Here is an 18,858-nt window from a genome sequence, read left to right on the forward strand (position 1 = left end):
ATTATTTCTGATCAATTTGATGTTATTTTAATGGACAAAAAAATGTGCATTTCTTTAAAAAACAAGAATTTCTAACTGACAACAAACTTTTGAACAGCGGTATATGTTGCACCAACCAATCTATATACTGTGTATACTACTTTCATTAAGATGGCATTAGCAGGTATTACAGTACACAGTGCATGAACACATCATTCATTATATACTGTATTTATATTCAGATATACATATGGAAATATATGAAAATGTAAATATGATGTACATTATTAATAAAGTGAAATAATATTATGTTTTACTCACCATCTCGCCTTCTCCAGGAGAAGCCAAAGCAGAGCAGAAAGACCAGCACCAGAGAGATGCACATCAGAGACACAGATGCCTTGGCAGACTTGGTCAGCGCAGTTTGTGTCTCTGGGAGAGGAGATACACAAGGGAGGAGGGTAGAATATGTTTGAGGCCAGGCTGAATAGAATATATACTTTATTGTCCATTTGGTAAGGACATACATTTGTTCTCTTTTCCCCAACCTCAGACACACACACACACACGTTGAGAGGCACAGGGTCAGCCGTGTTGCAGCGCCCCTGGATGGAGAGCTAGTTTTGGGGTTAAGTGCCTAGCTCAAGGGAACAACAGCATTGGTAGTAATGATTTACACCAGAAGCCCTCCAGTGGCCAGTTCAGTCCACGCTTTTTCATCAACTAATCCTTTTGGTTACTGGTCCATCTCTCTAACCTCTTACCACCCTCTGCTGTTTCTAAGAGCGGGTTATGGTGGAAACCCAGCTATGAATTTGATCAAACCCAATGTTGGGATTTCTTGAATTTGTGAACATTCTCTCTGTCCTCTTCCCTTCTTCTCTCTCTTTCTCCCTATCCCCTCCGCACTCTCTTTCTTACCTATGATGGGGTCGATGTCTGCCAGGGCTGCGGAGGTGACCACAGGTTCAGTGATGCTGGGCAGATGGACGACACACTCCACCTCCCCGGCTAGCTCCCTCTGCTCGGGGCTCAGGGTGTAGTAGCGCCTGGTTCTGAAGGTGCCATCCGGGCCCGACTCGCTCAGCAGAGGTGCGGGGAGCTCCGTGCCATTCTGTAGCCAGGAAACGGAGACGTCCTCCGGATAGAAGCCCTCGATGTCGCAGGAGAGGGTGAGTGGGGAGTCGCGGGAGGGCAAGGGCATTGCGGAGAGGGTGACAGTCGGGAGGTCTGGGGAGGAAAGAGTAATATACACTACCGTTCAAAAGTTTGCGGTCACTTAGAAATGTCCTTGTTTTTAAAATGACGTCAAATTGATCAGAAATACAGTGTAGACATTGTTAATGTTGTAAATGACTATTGAAGCTGGAAACGGAAGATTTTTTAAATGGAATATCTACATAGGCGTACAGAGGCCCATTATTAGCAACCATCACTCCTGTGTTCCAATGGCACGCTGTGTTAGCTCATCCAAGTTGATCATTTTAAAAGGCTAATTGATCATTAGAAAACCCTTTTGCAATTATGTTAGCACAGCTGAAAACGGTTGTCCTGATTAAAGAAGCAATAAAACTGGCCTTCTTTAGACTAGTTGAGTATCTGGAGCATCAGCATTTCTGGGTTTGATTACAGGCTCAAATGGACAAAAACAAATAACTTTCTTCTGAAACTGGTCAGTCTATTCTTGTTCTGAGAAATGAAGACTATTCGTGGTGAGAAATTGCCAAGAAACTGAAGATCTTGTAATAGTCTTCATTTCTAGTAGCCATTATTTACTGTTTTACACCTAAGGTGTAAACCCATTTTATAAGAGATTCTCCAAAATTGGAATATTCCAAGCATTTATGTATATATATGTATACACACTCCAGTCATACTTTATCAAAACTCCTTTTTAAAGTCAGCTATGAATACCTGGCCTGGTTTCCCATATTTTTCATAGTGTTCTATTGTTTCCAGTACTTGTCTTATATTGTCTACAATGTATAACATCAGACAATAGCTTTTTAATTCTATGCATTTTCCTATAATTTTTGCACCACAACGCTGAAGTGTAAGAGGCCTACGATTTTTTTAATGGACTGGATCTTTATATTTACCACTTGGATCGTGTTTCAGTAATAATGAAATCAGACCTTCTTGGTATATGTCTAATAATGTACCATTTTTATAGGAGCGGTTAAAACATGCTAATAACGGCCCTCTGAGTATATCAAAGGTTTGGTATACCTCCACTGGTATGCCTTCCAGCCCTAGTTTTCCCAGACTTAAAGGCATTAATTGCGTCAAGAAGTTCTTCCTCTGTAATTTGGCCTTCACATCAGTCTTTCTGTAGAGCTGTCAATTTTACATTGTTAATAGAAAAGAAATCCATACAATTAGCTTCGGTTCGTGGAGATGGAGACAAATGTAAACATATGCTTAAAGTACTTCCTCTTTCAAAATATTGTTTGGTGAATCATGGGTGACTCATGGGTCATTTGTAACAACTTTCAGAAAATTATTTTTGGAAGCATGTCTATGTTAAAGATAAAACAATTATTTGGTGCATTTTCCCCCATATTCCATCGAGTTGGCTTTATTTTTATAATATATTACACTTGATCCTTCTTGAATAAGTTCTTCCATTTCTTTTTGCTTTTCCTCTAACTTAATCTGAGCCTCTATGGTACAGTTTTGATTGCTATCTGTATGGTTTGTTCTTCCCTTTCCTTTGTTAATATGGACTCTTGACCTAAATTACTTTTGCTTTTGAAATAGGTACTGAATTGCATGGCCTCCAAAGGCACATTTAAAAGTGTCCCATACATTAAGGGGATCTGTGTACATATATTATGTCGAAAAAAGTCAGTTATAAATTCTTCTGCCCTAGTTAAAAACAAGTTATCATCCAATAGGCTTTGATAAAATTTCCAATATCCTCTCGCACGTGGAAATTCTGTCAGAGTAATATATATGCCAATTATTTGATGGTCTGACCTCATTCTGTCCCCAATCAACACTTTTTAAACTTTTGGTGCCAGAGAGAATGACAATAGAAGGTAGTCAAGGTGACTAACTTGATTGAGCTTCCGCCATGCATATCTCCCTAGGTCAGGTGTAATGGAGAGGCTGGGAATCAAGAAGCAAGGGGGTGACATGGAACGAGACAAAACAAGAGCAGCATCTGGACATGAAACATAACTAATACTGTCTGCGGAATGAATCAAAGTGTATAGATACAGATATAGGTGAGGTAATCAGTGAAGTGATGGAGTCCAGGTGAGTCTGATAATGAGTCACAGGTGCACATAACGATGGTGCCAGGTGTGTGTAATGGTTGTCAGAGCCAGTGATTAGTAAACTGGCGACGTCGAGCGGGAGTAGACGTGACATCAGGAAATTTAAGCCTCCATATATCCACTAGTTCCAACATATCCATGACATTCCTGATTTCCTTAAGTGCATGAGGGTGATAGTTTGTATTGTGATTTCCTTTACAGTCCATAGAGGTATTTAAAACCGTATTATAAACTAACCATAAGAAGTGTTAAACAAATCAAAATATATTTTATATTGGAGATTCTTCAAATAGCCACCCTTTGCCTTTTGATGACAGTTTTGCACACTCCTTGCGTCGTTTTATGAGTTATTGGCGTTCAAACAGGCAGCAATCTGGCCGGTATTTTTTATTTGTTATTTTTTTATTTAACCAGGTGGGCTAGTTGAGAACAAGTTCTCATTTGCAACTGCGACCTGGCCAAGATAAAGCATAGCAGTGTGAACAGACAACAACACAGAGTTACAAATGGAGTAAACAATAAACAAGTCAATAACATAGTAGAAAAAAAGAATCTATATACATTGTGTATGAGGTAGCACCGTGATAAAGTCTCACTACACTGGAAGTTAATAGGAATGTGATTTTTCACTACACTGGAAGTTAATAGGAATATGATTTTTAGATTGTGAAAACGTCTATCATACATGTCAGATTTCAATACTGGTCGATGTCATAACTCGGGAGGGTATCTTCTCTCGAATGAGCCATTGATCATACTTCTGCGATATTCTTACCTTGAAAAATGTGTAATTTAACAGAGGGTCTAGCACATTTTTGCCATTAGTCTGCCTCTTTAGTCCAGAGTGCATTGCATGGTGCCGTTGACAGAGATATTATAGAAACGAGATAGGAATCAAATCAATTAATGTAAAACACCACACCCAACATACTGCTGACCAATCGCGTTCACGTTGCCATGACCCTTCACGCGGTTTCTAAGCTAATCATCGCGCAGTACCTTCTCAAAGTCAGTGGAAATGTATAGAAAAGTTCTTATTTTCCTCGAATGTATGTAACGGCACGATTCCAGAGCTATACGTTAATACAGAGAGCAAGTTCATTAGCTCACATTGAGTTTTTTTTTTAACTAGCACAAAATAAACTCAAATTCATACCATGAAGGAGAGTGATCCTTGTCACAGAATCTTCCAGAATGCAATACACGGCCCATTGACGTAGCATGGGCAACATTTCCCATCTCCTCAAAAGTGTATCTGTCGTTGTGAATGTCAGCCTCCTGTCTGTGAGGCATATCAATCTGCAGGTTGGACATGGAGAGATTGTAGACTCCAAAATCTGATAATGCAGTTTGTTTAGGCAATTTTACAGCTAACTAGTTACGCTACTGCCTCTGATCTGGAGGACAAACTAAACACAAATGCTTCATTTGTAAATTGTGTCTGAGTGTTGGAGTGTGCCCCTGGCTGTCGTTAATAATAAAATAATCATGCTGTCTGGTTCGCTTAATATAAGGAATTTGAAATGGTTTATACTTTTACTTTTGATACTTAAGTATATTTAAAACCAAATAATTTTAGACTTTTACTCAAGTAATATTTTACTGGGTGACTTTTACCCTGAATCATTTTCTATTAAGGTATCTTTACTTTTACTCAAGTATGACAATTGAGTACTTTTTCGACCACTGTTGCTACCTAGCCTGCCAACCAGACCATAGAGAGAGTATTGCATTTTGGATTTTGTAGTCGACTTGACCTGCAACAGATTTCCACAACGCTTTTCCATGTTGCTACCAACCTCATTATAACGCCAAAATTAAACATTTGTTCACAAAATATATTGTTCTCACCTATTAGTGTTATTTAACATGGCAAATTAAAGGAATTAGTGGATTTTAATAAACTGCATGCTTTCCCGACAAGTTGTAATGGGAGAACCACACAGCATGACTCCAAGTTTACATTGATATGATGGTGTCATACCCTGATCTGTTTCACCTGTCTTTGTGCTTGTCTCCACCCCCTTCCAGATGTCGCCAATCTTCCCCATTATCCCCAGTGTATTTATACCTGTGTTCTCTGTTTGTTTGTTGCCAGTTCGTTTTGTTTCGGGAAACCTACTAGTAGTATTCCCCTTGCGTCTGTATGTTCTAGTGCCTGTTTTCTAGTTTATCCCAGTTTTGACCAGTCTGCCTACCCTGAGTCTGCCTGCTGTTCTGTACTTTGCCACACCACACTGGATTATTGACCCCTGCCTGCTCTGACTATGAGAGTGCCTGCAGTTCTGGACCTTTTGCACCCTATCTGGATTACCGACCTCTGCCTGCCCTTGACCTAGTAATAAACTTTTGTTACTTCAACACTGTCTGCATCTGCGTCTTACCTAAAACGTGATAGTACGAACTGGCCATGACTGACCCAGCAAACTCGGACCAGCTCCGCAACCGCATCTCATCCCAAGGAGCCACCATTGGAAGGTACGAAGAGGTGCTTCGGGGTCTTATGGAAGGCTTCCAGACCTTGGCCGAACGCCATGACCAAGCATTGAACACATTGCTGGAGCAATTCTGCGTGTTGTCTGTTAGGCAACCTACCACGACGGTAACCTCCCAGCCCCTCAATAACCCGGCCGTAAGCAGCACTGCCTCCCCGGTCACCCCGGTTTCCAAAGAACCCCTCTTACCTCTCCCCAGAATGCTTCGATGGAGAGTCGGGCCTGCCGGGCGTTTCTCGCTCAGTGTTCCCTCATCATTGTGCTGCAGCCCTCCTCCTTCACCTTGGGCCGCTCTAAGATAGCATAGCTCATTACACTGATGTCCAGGAGGGCTCACGCCTGTGCTACAGCAGTACAACAGTTGGCCGTATGCTTCAGTCTGGAGGAGTTCGTGGCAGAGGTGAAAGTTTTTGATGCTCCATTGTCCAGGAGAGAGGCTGCCCGGAAGTTACATCAGCTTCGGCAAGACTCCCGCAATGTGGCAGACTATGCGGTGCATTTCTGCACATTTGCAACTGTGTGCCTGGAACCCGGAAGCGCTGTTTGACATGTACCTGCACGGAGTATCGGAGGAAGTAAAGGACGAGCTTGCAAACCGGAAACTACTGACGGCTCTCGACTCGCTCATTGCCTTGACCATTTGTTTCGATGGGCGGCCACGGGAAGGAGAGGAGATTTCACCCGCCCATCCAAGGATTCCACCTTGCCTCCAAGGCATCCCGGAAGTCTCTGTTGCCGAGAGAACCCGAGGCTACCTGAGTTCCCCCGAGAGTCCCCGAAGGCTGCCTAGTCGCTGCCGAAGGCTGCCTATTCAACTAGGCAGCGCTAGGCTGTCTCCAGCAGCACTACCGGTCATTTCGTCTCCACCTGTCCACTAAAACACTTGTCTCACTGGTAGGAGCGAGAAATCTGGTAGGCCATACGGAGAACTTTTCCTCTCCCCTTATTCGTACCCCTTTTCATGCAATTTTGCTATGAGGGAATCAGTCAATCTCTCAAGGTACTCATTAACTCTGTGGCTGAGAGATTTATGGACGCTACCTTGGCTTCTAAGCTGGACATCCCTACAGCCCCTCTCCATTCCCATGGATGTTAGAGCACTGGACGGCCGCTCTGTAGGCCGGGTCACCCACAATACCACCCCCATCAACCTACGTGTGTCAGGGAACCACAGCGAGACGATCCAATTCCTGCTTATTAACTTCTTATGGCTGCAGGGGCAGTATTGAGAATCTTGGATGAAAAGGTGCCCAGAGTAAACGGCCAGCTCCTCAGTCTCAGTTTCTAATTATTAGTATTGGATAGAAAACACTCTAAAGTTTCCAAAACTGTCAAAAATATTGTCTGTGAGTATAACAGAACGGCTATTGCAGGCGAAACCCTGAGGAAAATCAAACCAGGAAGTGGCTTCCATTTTGAAAACTCCATGTTCCATAGCTTGCCTTTGCTCCATTTAAAGAGATATCAACGAGATTCCTTTTCCTTTCGCTTCCTCAAGGTGTCAACAGTCTTCAGACATAGTTTTAGGCTTTTATTTTGAAAAATGAGCCAGAAAGATAACATCGCGTCAGGTGTTCGCATGAGTTTTGCTCGCGCAACAGAGTTTGGGCAGCCATTGCCTTTCCCTCTCCTACTGAAAAATACAGTTGTGGTTGATATATTATTGATTATATATTTTAAAAACAACCTGAGGATTGATTATAAAAAACGTTTGACATGTTTCTGTGGATATTACGGAAACAACTTGTCGTGACTGCTCTTTCCTGTGGATTTCTGAACATAACGCGCCAAACAAAAGGAAGCATTTTGGATATAAAAATAATCTTTATGGAACAAAAGGAACATTTATTGTGTAACTGGGAGTCTCGTGAGTGAAAACATCCGAAGATCAAAGGTAAACCATTAATTTGATTGATTTTCTGATTTTCGTGACCAAGCTACTTGATTGTAAGTGTACATAATGTTTTGACGAGCGATCGGTGAACTTGCACAAACGCTTGTATTGCTTTCGCTGTAAAGCATAATTTCAAAATCCGACACGACAGGTGGATTAACAAAAGGCTAAACTGTGTTTTCCTATATTGCACTTGTGATTTCATCAATATAAATATTTTTAGTAATATTGTTTGAATGTGGCGCTATGCAATTTTTTTATTTTAAATATGTGTGTGTAATGGTTGTCAGAGCCAGTGATTAGTAAACTGGCGACGTCGAGCGGGAGTAGACGTGACATCAGGAAATTTAAGCCTCCATATATCCACTAGTTCCAACATATCCATGACTTTCCTGATTTCCTTAAGTGCATGAGGGTGATAGTTTGTATTGTGATTTCCTTTACAGTCCATAGAGGTATTTAAAACCGTATTATAAACTAACCATAAGAAGTGTTAAACAAATCAAAATATATTTTATATTGGAGATTCTTCAAATAGCCACCCTTTGCCTTTTGATGACAGTTTTGCACACTCCTTGCTTCGTTTCATGAGTAATTGGCGTTCAAAAAGGCAGCAATCTGGCCGGTATTTTTTATATGTTTTTTTTTTATTTAACCAGGTGGGCTAGTTGAGAACAAGTTCTCATTTGCAACTGCGACCTGGCCAAGATAAAGCATAGCAGTGTGAACAGACAACACAGAGTTACACATGGAGTAAACAATTAACAAGTCAATAACACAGTAGAAAAAAGAGTCTATATACATTGTGTGCAAAAGGCATGAGGAGGTAGGCGAATAATTACAATTTTGCAGATTAACACTGGTGTGATAAATGATCAGATGGTCATGTACAGGTAGAGATATTGGTGTGCAAAAGAGCAGAAAAGTAAATAAATAAAAACAGTATGGGGATGAGGTAGGTAAAATTGGGTGGGCTATTTACCGATAGACTATGTACAGCTGCAGCGATCGGTTAGCTGCTCAGATAGCAGATGTTTGAAATTGGTGAGGGAGATAAAAGTCTCCAACTTCAGCGATTTTTGCAATTCGTTCCAGTCACAGGCAGCAGAGAACTGGAACGAAAGGCGGCCAAATGAGGTGTTGGCTTTAGGGATGATCAGTGAGATACACCTGCTGGAGCGCGTGCTACGGGTGGGTGTTGCCATCGTGACCAGTGAACTGAGATAAGGCGGAGCTTTACCTAGCATGGACTTGTAGATGACCTGGAGCCTGGCGACGAATATGTAGCGAGGGCCAGCCGACTAGAGCATACAGGTCGCAGTGGTGGGTGGTATAAGGTGCTTTAGTAACAAAACGGATGGCACTGTGATAAACTGCATCCAGTTTGCTGAGTAGAGTGTTGGAAGCTATTTTGTAGATGACATCGCCGAAGTCGAGGATCGGTAGGATAGTCAGTTTTACTAGGGTAAGCCTGGCAGCGTGAGTGAAGGAGGATTTGTTGCGGAATAGAAAGCTGACTCTAGATTTGATTTTAGATTGGAGATGTTTGATGTGAGTCTGGAAGGAGAGTTTACAGTCTAGCCAGACACCTAGGTACTTATAGATGTCCACATATTCTAGGTCGGAACCATCCAGGGTGGTGCTGCTAGTCGGGTGTGCGGTGCAGGCAGCGAACGGTTGAAAAGCATGCATTTGGTTTTACTAGCGTTTAAGAGCAGTTGGAGGCCACGGAAGTAGTGTTGTATGGCATTGAAGCTCGTTTGGAGGTTAGATAGCACAGGTCCAAGGACGGGCCGGAAGTATACAGAATGGTGTCGTCTGCCTAGAGGTGGATCAGGGAATCGCCCGCAGCAAGAGCAACATCATTGATATATACAGAGAAAAGAGTCGGCCCGAGAATTGAACCCTGTGGCACCCCCATAGAGACTGCCAGAGGACCGGACAGCATGCCCTCCGATTTGACACACTGAACTCTGTCTGCAAAGTAGTTGGTGAACCAGGCAAGGCAGTCATCAGAAAAACCGAGGCTACTGAGTCTGCCGATAAGAATATGGTGATTGACAGAGTCGAAAGCCTTGGCAAGGTCGATGAAGACGGCTGCACAGTACTGTCTTTTATTGATGGCGGTAATTATATCGTTTAGTAGCTTGAGCGTGGCTGAGGTACACCCGTGACCGGCTCGGAAACCAGATTGCACAGCGGAGAAGGTACGGTGGGATTCGAGATGGTCAGTGACCTGTTTGTTGACTTGGCTTTCGAAGATCTTAGATAGGCAGGGCAGGATGGATATAGGTCTGTAACAGTTTGGGTCCAGGGTGTCTCCCCCTTTGAAGAGGGGGATGACTGCGGCAGCTTTCCAATCCTTGGGGATCTCAGACGATATGAAAGAGAGGTTGAACAGGCTGGTAATAGGGGTTGTGACAATGGCGGCGGATAGTTTCAGAAATAGAGGGTCCAGATTGTCAAGCCCAGCTGATTTGTACGGGTCCAGGTACAAGCTCTTTCAGAACATCTGCTATCTGGGGGGGGTTGCATACCGCGGGGACTATTCGATGCTATTGCAGTCTGCCACAGGATGTTTTTGTGCTGGTCGAGGGCAGTCAGGTCTGGAGTGAACCAAGGGCTATATCTGTTCTTAGTTCTGCATTTTTTGAACGGAGCATGCTTATCTAAAATGGTGAGGAAGTTACTTTTAATGAATGACCAGGCATCCTCAACTGATGGGATGAGGTCAATATCCTTCCAGGATACCCGGGCCAGGTCGATTAGAAAGGCCTGCTCACAGAAGTGTTTTAGGGAGGGTTTGACAGTGATGAGGGGTAGTCGTTTGACTGCGGATCCGTAGCGAATACAGGCACTGAGGCAGTGATCGCTGAGATCCTGGTTGAAGACAGCGGAGGTGTATTTTGAGGGCCAGTTGGTCAGGATGACGTCTATGAGGGTGCCCATGTTTACAGATTTAGGGTTGTACCTGGTGGGTTCCTTGATGATTTGTGTGAGATTGAGGGCATCTAGCTTAGATTGTAGGACTGCCGGGGTGTTAAGCATATCCCAGTTTAGGTCACCTAACAGAACAAACTCTGAAGCTAGATGGGGGGGAGATTAATTCACAAATGGTGTCCAGGGCACAGCTGGGAGCTGAGGGGGGTCGGTAGCAGGCGGCAACAGTGAGAGACTTATTTCTGGAGAAAGTCATTTTTAAAATTAGTAGTTCGAACTGTTTGGGTATGGACCTGGAAAGTATGACATTACTTTGCAGGATATCTCTGCAGTAGACTGCAACTCCTCCCCCTTTGGCAGTTCTATCTTGACGGAAAATGTTATAGTTGGGTATGGAAATCTCAGAATTTTTGGTGGCCTTCCTGAGACAGGATTCAGACACGGCAAGGACATCAGGGTTAGCAGAGTGTGCTAAAGCAGTGAGTAAAACAAACTTAGGGAGGAGGCTTCTGATGTTGACATGCATGAAACCAAGGCTTTTTCGAACACAGAAGTCAACAACTGAGGGTGCCTGGGGACATGCAGGGCCTGGGTTTACCTCCACATCCCCCGCGGAACAGAGGAGGAGTAGTATGAGGGTGCGGCTAAAGGCTATCAAAACTGGTCGCCTAGAGCGTTGGGGACAAAGAATAAAAGGAGCAGATTTCTGGGCATGGTAGAATATATTCAGGGCATAATGCGCAGACAGGGGTATGGTGGGGTGTGGGTACAGCGGAGGTAAGCCCAGGCACTGGGTGATGATAAGAGAGGTTGCATCTCTGGACATGCTGGTTGTAATGGGTGAGGTCACCGCATGTGTGGGAGGTGGGACAAAGGAGGTATCAGGGGTATGAAGAGTGGAACTAGGGGCTCCATTGTAAACTAAAACAATGATAACTAACCTGAACAACAGTATACAAGGCATATTGACATTTGAGAGAGACATACAGCGAGGCATACGGTAATCACAGGTGTTGATTGGGAGAGCTAGCTAAAACAGTAGGTGAGACAACAACAGCTAATCAGCTAGCACAACAACAGCAGGTAAAATGGCGTTGACTAGACAGAGAGGGTCAGATTAACTACACACAGAGCCTGAGTGCGGCTGGGGCCGACAGATAAAACATAAACAAACAGAATGGAGTACTGTGATTAATGGACAGTCCAGCAGGCATCAGCTATGTAGCCAAGTGATCACAGTGTCCAGGGGGCAGCGATGGATGGGACAGGGAAGCTAGACTGGTGAGTATTATCCAGGCAAAAAAAAACTGGCTGGCTGTGCATCAGCGGTTGTTGATGACAATTATCCCGTTAACGGGATTGCAGCCATAACAAGTTACATTTCCTCAGGTTCCCGTGGTATTGGGATTCTCTTGGCTCCAGCTCTTCTGGTGCCATCATGGGCTGGGGCCCATTGCCTGAAGTCAGCACAACCTGCCCCAGGACGTCTTCCTGGGGGCTCGGAAGTTGCCATTCCTGAGTGTACCAGGACCGCCGGGAGGTCTTCAGTAAGGCCCAGGCTACTTCGCTTATGGCGCACTGACCCTATGACTGCGGGATAGACCTTCTCCCAGGCACCACTCCGCCCCGGGGACTACTGTACTCTGTCAGGTCCGGAGACCAAGGTTATGGCAATCTACATTGAGGACTCCTTAGCTGCAGTGTTCCTCCATCCTTCTGCCTTCCCCTGCCAACGCAGTGTTCTTCTTTGTGGAGAAGGACAAAACCCTGTGCCCAAGGTCTCAACAAAACGGTGAAGAACCGCTACCCCCTAACCCTTATCTCCCCGGACTTCGAGTCGCTCCAGTGTTCTCCAAGCTGGACCTACAGAATGCCCTACCACCTGGTACGGCTACGGGAAGGGGACGAGTGGAAAACTGCCTTCATCGCTGTCACTACGAGTATCTGGTCATACCATTTGGCCTTACCAACGCCTCTGTTCCAGGCTCTGGTTAATGATGCTATCCGGGACATGTTGAACCGGTTAGTCTTTGTCTACCTTGATGACATCCTCGTGTTCTCCCGCTTCGCCAAAGAACACGTGCTCCAACACCTCCTGGAGAAAGCAGGGAAGTGCGAATTCTAGTGCTCCACCATCCCCTTTCTGGGTTACATCATTGTTGCATGGAGTGTACAGATGGTTCCTGGATCGGTGGTGGATTGGCCCCAGCCTACCATCCAGGGTGCAACTGCAATGTTTCCTGGGATTCGCCATCTTTTATCCGGGGCACAGCACCCTGGCTTCCCGCCTGTCTGCACTCACCTCTCCCAAGGTTCCGTTCACTTGGTCCTCAGCTGCTGACCGTGCATTCCGGGATCTCAAACACCGCTTCACCACAGCTCCCATCTTGGTTCATCCTGACCTGCCAGTCCATGGTTGAGGCCGATTGTTTCGGGTGACGGCTGTCCTGTCCCAGCGTTCTGGCCTGGATCTCAAGTTGCATTCCTACGTCTTCTCCCACCGCCTCAATGCCAAAGAGAGGAACTATGATGTGGGGAATTGTGAGCTTCTCACTATGAAGATGGCGTTGGCATGGAGGCACTGGTTGGAGGGGGCGGAACATCCGTTCATTGTGTGGACTGCCCACAAGAATCTGACATATCTTCACCGCCAAGCACCGCCAAGTGCCTCAGATGTTCCTTCCTGATGCGGTCCGCTCCTTGGTCCTGGAGTGGGCCCACTCTCCAGGCTTGCCTGCCTCCCGGGCTCCTGGTGGACCATGGCCTTTATGCAACAATACTTTTGGTGACCTACCATGGTTCCTGGCATCTCCGTGTTCGTCGCCGCATGTACGATCTGTCCACAGAACAAGACTCTTCGGCAAGCTCTGCTTCAACCTCTGCCTGTCCCTCACCGTCCCTGGTCTCACATTGTCATGGGTCCCCCCCATTTGATGCCCCCCCCGTTCGATGGCAACACCGCCATTCTGACCATAGTGATCGGTTTTCCAAAGCCGCCCACATTCCTCTGCCAGCACGTCTTCCGGATCCATGGACATGGTCTCCGACAGTGGTCCTCAGTTCTCGTCCCGGTTCTGGAAGGTGGTCTGTACACTCATTGGATCATCGGCCAGCCAGTCTTCCGGGTTTCACTCCCAGTCCAACGGCCAGTCAGCCCGAGTCAACCAAGACCCGGAGACGACTCTACGACCACCTGGAGCCAGCAACTAGTGTTGAATACGCCCACAACACCCTTCCTTGCTCTGCCACGGGTCTATCGCCCTTTGAGTGTTCCCTGGGGTATCAGCCCCTGCTCTTCCCTGAGCAGGAGGAAGATGTCAGCATACGTTCGGGCCAGATGTTTGTCCTCTGCTGTCATACCTGGACGAGAGCCTGGTTGGCCCTTCTCAAAACCACCTCCAGATATTGATGACAAGCGGATTGACCCCAGTGCCCCGGTATCGTCAGGGGCAGAAGGTATGGCTGTCCACTCGGGATCTTCCCCTCCTGGTGGAATCCTGCAACCCCCCGGTTTATTGACCCATCCAAATCTCAAAAGATCATTAACCCGTCTGGTGTTCATCTTCTGTTGCCTCGTACCTTCCATATATATCTCACTTTTCATGTTTCCAGAATGTCCCACAGCCCTCTGTCTCCTGTTTCCAGACCCATCCCTCTCCCCCGTCTCATCGACGGCCAACCGGCTTACATGGTGAGGTCTCCTGAAGGTTCGACCTCAGGGCACGGGGTTCCAGTACCTAGTTTACTGGGAGGGTTATGGCCCAGAGGAGAGGTGCTGGGTCCCCGCTAGGGACATCCTGGACCCAAGCCATACTTTATTTCCAATGCCGACACCCCACTCAATCAGGTAGGTGCCCAGGGAGGATGCCAGGTGGCACCCTTGGGGGAGGAGGTACTGTCACACCCTGATCTGTGTCACCTGTCTTTGTGCTTGTCTCCACCCTCCAAGTGTCACCAATCTTCCCCATTATCCCCAGTGTTTTTAGACCCGTTCTGTTTGCCTGTCTGCTGTTCTGTACCTTGCCACACCACACTGGATTATTCACCCCTGCCTGCTCTGACCCTGAGACTGCCTGCCATTCTGAACCTTTTGCACCCTATCTGGATTACTGACCTCTGCCTGCCCTTGACCTGTCGTTTTGCCTGCCCCTCTACTAGCAATATTATATCAATATTTGGTTATAAGTGTTTCCGCCTAAATGTTTTCTCACATAATTAATTTTACAGACACAAGAATATCTAACCTTGTGTAGTGTATTTTGTTTCTTAACATTTGGAAAGTTTACCGAAATGTTTTCTGTTTCCATTTTATCTGACATTTACTTAAGTCACAAAGGTTGGCTGGAAACCTGGTTAGTAGCTAGGTTTCCATCTAATTGGCAACATTTTTATGCGACTCTATTCAAGTAAGCATAAAGAAAATATGCAGATTTTTCCATCAAACTGACTTGTTGCAGATAAAAAGCAGTGTGGTGATAGTGCACACAATTCACTTAAGTTTTCATGTACCGACTAAAATCTAATGTTCATTGTGTTTCCAGTGCCTTTTCAACTCTACCGATTAGTTTTGTCAAACTGTTGCGTTAAATATCAAATGGCCCTACTCTGGTCTTGGCACTTGCGCTCTAGGCATACAGCTCTCAGATACAGTGCTTGTAGGCTGTGTGGTTAGGCTAGTCTACATAATGGGATTATGAATAAGTGGGAATGGTGTTTTTATTTGTCAAAACTGCAGTCAAGTATTTATTGTGTCAGCAGCTCATACCATGCACTTTCACCACCCTGTGAAATTCATCACGTATTTTATCTGTAGCCTAATTTAAATTGCATGGTTTCCGAACTTGTAGTGGGAGGACCACAAACCATATCATCTCGTGACTTACTTCAATATGGTTATATCAATATTTGCGCATAAAGGCATTTCCACAAATTTCTCGCATGATTAACTTTACTGGCACAAAAAGATCCCACCATGTCAAACGAACAAATGATCTGTCGGCATTTATAAAATTGCACAGAAATGTTCTGTTCCCATCATAGCTGTCATACATTTTTTATATATGGTATGACTTTACTCACAAACTGCGGATGGAAATGGATAGTGAGAATTCTAAATGACAAATTGTTAATGTTCAATGAACTTCTATAATCTAGAGGCGAAAGAAACGCACACCTACAGTATTCAAGTGAGGTGCTGGCTAGCGGAGTGGAACACTTAAAAAATAAAGGAGAGCCGCACACTCTAGGAGCTCAGATGCAACAATATTTATGTCCAACCTTTCGACAGACAAGTTGTCTTCATCAGGGTATAATGACAAACACTGAAGGATAACTAATTTATATAGTGTCAAAAGACACACACAGGTGTCTGTGTTCACGGCCGGGTGTGGCCTGATATCATTGGTTAATTCTCATGTATTAAAATAGCATACAAAAACATCCTATATTTTTCAATGAACTTCTATACCATATAAAAAATCTGAAAATGGTCTCTTGACATGTATCATGTTGATAACCATGTATTGTATTAATCAAATGAGAGTAATTAATTGAAAAAGTTGACACTTACAGACGAAGCTGAGTTGAAACTCTAAGCTCAGCAGTTTGTCCAGGGCGGCGTGAGTGACCACACAGCCATAGATCACATTCTGGTCGTCCACCAAAGGGATAAATTTCAAGACGTTGACCGCCCAGTAGGTCCCTTCTGGGGTGTGGTCGACCGCTGTGACCGCTTGCTCTAGCTGGACTACCTCCCCAGCTCTGGTCCAGGAGAAGTAGACGAGTGGAGGGCTAAAACCCTCTGCAATACACTGAAGCTCACTCTTCACATCCAGTACCACCATCGTGGAGGGAATGGAGAGAGTGGGTGGAACTAAGAAATGAGAGAGATTCATTTATTTGTTTCATGGTGAAGCATTCAGATTCACATGACCAGTTGTGTCCAATGTTTTTTTAACTTAACTTCCTGTTGCCCTTACTTATCTGAGAGAACTGGATACATGAATGTCACATGAGGGAACAACTACAAATTAGAAACTACTTCATGGCATCCTTTCCTTTCTCCCTTTAGTGAATGTTATTGGATTGGTGAAAGCTGTGAAGAGGACCTCATGTTTTTACCTATCCAAACATGTTAGATCATTCAATACATCACGGAAGTGTGGAAGAGAGGTATTTGAGCAGGGCCTTAGACCTAATTTAAAACTGAAAGGACTACGAAAGACTTACCTTTGATGTCCAATGTAACATTGCTGGAGTGTAGCTCGGAGACGTTGTATCTGACTTGACACTCATACACGCCCTGTTGGTCAAGAGTGGCATTAAGCACAGTCAGAGAGAAGGTCCCATTGACAAATAAACTGGTGTCCCAACTAAAGCCTTTGTCGACATGGTTGTCGTCTGTCGTCCCGAAGGAGGCTATATGGGATCCGTTGAAGGTCCAACTGATCCCCAGGAGAGAGTCGCCTACAGGAGGGACTGAGATAGAACAGGGTAGAAGGGCAGACGTATGTGGCCGGACCCAAACTTCAGTTGGGGAGACTGAAAGAAAGAGTGAAAAAAATTGAAAATATCAGTGGTCTATATACATGTTCATAAAGGTTTTGTCCTTATTGACAAACAAAAGTATCATCAGAGATGGATGAAGTTACATCAAAATGTATCTAGTTACAAAACTCGTTTAAGACTAACGTACCAAAGTAAAATACAAAATACTGGTGCCGAAAAAATTATGCAATTCAAATAAATGTATTTTGTATTTTCTAATCTGTAAAGGGGGAAAAATGCCCTTTTGGGATATTACAACAAAAAAAACAAGTTACTTCAAACAACAAAAACTGTTTTTTCCCCCTCAGACATCATTGCACGTGCGATAGAACACCAGAATATGTACTACAATTATTTTTACCATGCTGCTGGACACTCCTCTCCTCTGTTTCATCAATAAAACTTAAACAATAACAAAGGTGCTGGGTCGAACAGTGGCGGTGTTTCCCACTTGACGGATTTCAGCTTTAAATGAGTTATAAATAACCTTGCGACCCTTGGCTAACACGCTATGAGCAGTACCAAAAGTCCAGTTAATTGGCACAGTTCATGGCGTGTTAATCTTCAGAGCTTTGTGGCACCCTTTAAGTCCAAATTCACTGCACTGGTGTCAGAAATGAGATATCAGAGGTGCAGGTAGAAAGCGGTTTGAAAGAAATGAGAGGCATGGCACTCATTACCCGAATGAAAGTGAGTGTAGTGATTGTGTGGCAATAACATTGTGTGTGTTTGCTTTCAAAGTTGAGTTCAGTTCCCACTTTTGGTCTAAATTCACCCCATTATCCTCACTCTGGAAGTGCATCCCTGTGCATACAACTTTATTTCAAGGACCTCCACTCATCCATCAACACCTCTCATGGCCTCACACGATAGTGCCATCAGACTTCTGATACCAATGCAACAAATTTGGCATGACGGGGGCCACAACATTTTGAAGTGCTATAAACAATGGTAGAAAAGTATTTTTAGTGATTTGAAAATGCAAAATACCATTCCCTGAAGTATCTTACTACAATTACATGTTTTTTTAGATGTTTCAAATACAAATGACCAAATACTCAAAAGTAATTGAAATACATATGTCAAATACATAGAAATACAACCATAATAGAAATACTAGAAATAGAGATATTACCATCTCTGAGTATCAGCAACGTCTTAATTATGAAGTTATGTAAAAGTTCAACATAACCTGTAAGATCAATAGCTACATATACATCTTGGTCAACTCACTGAAAGCTCAGTTGATGAAACATGAGTTAATTCAGTGAGTTTAGAGCAGATTTACTTATCCCAGCAGACCACAATCAATCAATAAATCAATCAGATGTATTTTATAAAGCCCTTTATACATCAGCAGTTGTCACAAAGTGTTTTACAGATTCACAGCCTAAAACCCCAAAGCTCAATCAATGCAGAGCACAGTGGCTAGGGAAAACTCCCTAAAAGGCAAGAACCTAAGAAGAATCAGGCTCCAAGGGGTGGCCGGTCCTTTTCTGTCTGTACCAGGTATAGATTTAAGACTACATGTGGCCAAATCATTTTTCAAGACATTCAAATGTTCATAGATTTCAATTTTTTACCAGGCAAGTCAGTTAAGAACACATTCTTGTTTTCAATGACAGCCTAAGAGCAGTGGGCTAACTGCCTTGTTCAGGGGCAGAACAACAGATATTTACCTTGTCAGCTCAGGGATTTGATATTGCAACCTTTCAGTTACTAG

General features: G+C 44.2%; 1 protein-coding gene across 3 annotated transcripts in view; it reads right to left on the bottom strand.

The window, feature by feature from the left end:
- Positions 1-18,858, bottom strand: part of si:ch211-180a12.2 — a 72,384-nt gene that overhangs the window by 43,112 nt on the left and 10,414 nt on the right. For all 3 annotated transcript variants that reach the window (XM_024387095.1, XM_024387094.1, XM_024387093.1), the window contains exons 2-5: positions 16,818-17,129; positions 16,159-16,461; positions 901-1,209; positions 301-411 (exon numbers count right to left, since the gene is read on the bottom strand). In XM_024387095.1, coding sequence (XP_024242863.1) covers positions 301-411; positions 901-1,209; positions 16,159-16,461; positions 16,818-17,129 — 1,035 coding nt within the window. The remainder of the gene's footprint in view (positions 1-300; positions 412-900; positions 1,210-16,158; positions 16,462-16,817; positions 17,130-18,858) is intronic.

The sequence above is a fragment of the Oncorhynchus tshawytscha genome, linkage group LG24 (genome assembly GCF_018296145.1).
Source record: "Oncorhynchus tshawytscha isolate Ot180627B linkage group LG24, Otsh_v2.0, whole genome shotgun sequence".
NCBI lineage: Eukaryota > Metazoa > Chordata > Actinopteri > Salmoniformes > Salmonidae > Oncorhynchus > Oncorhynchus tshawytscha.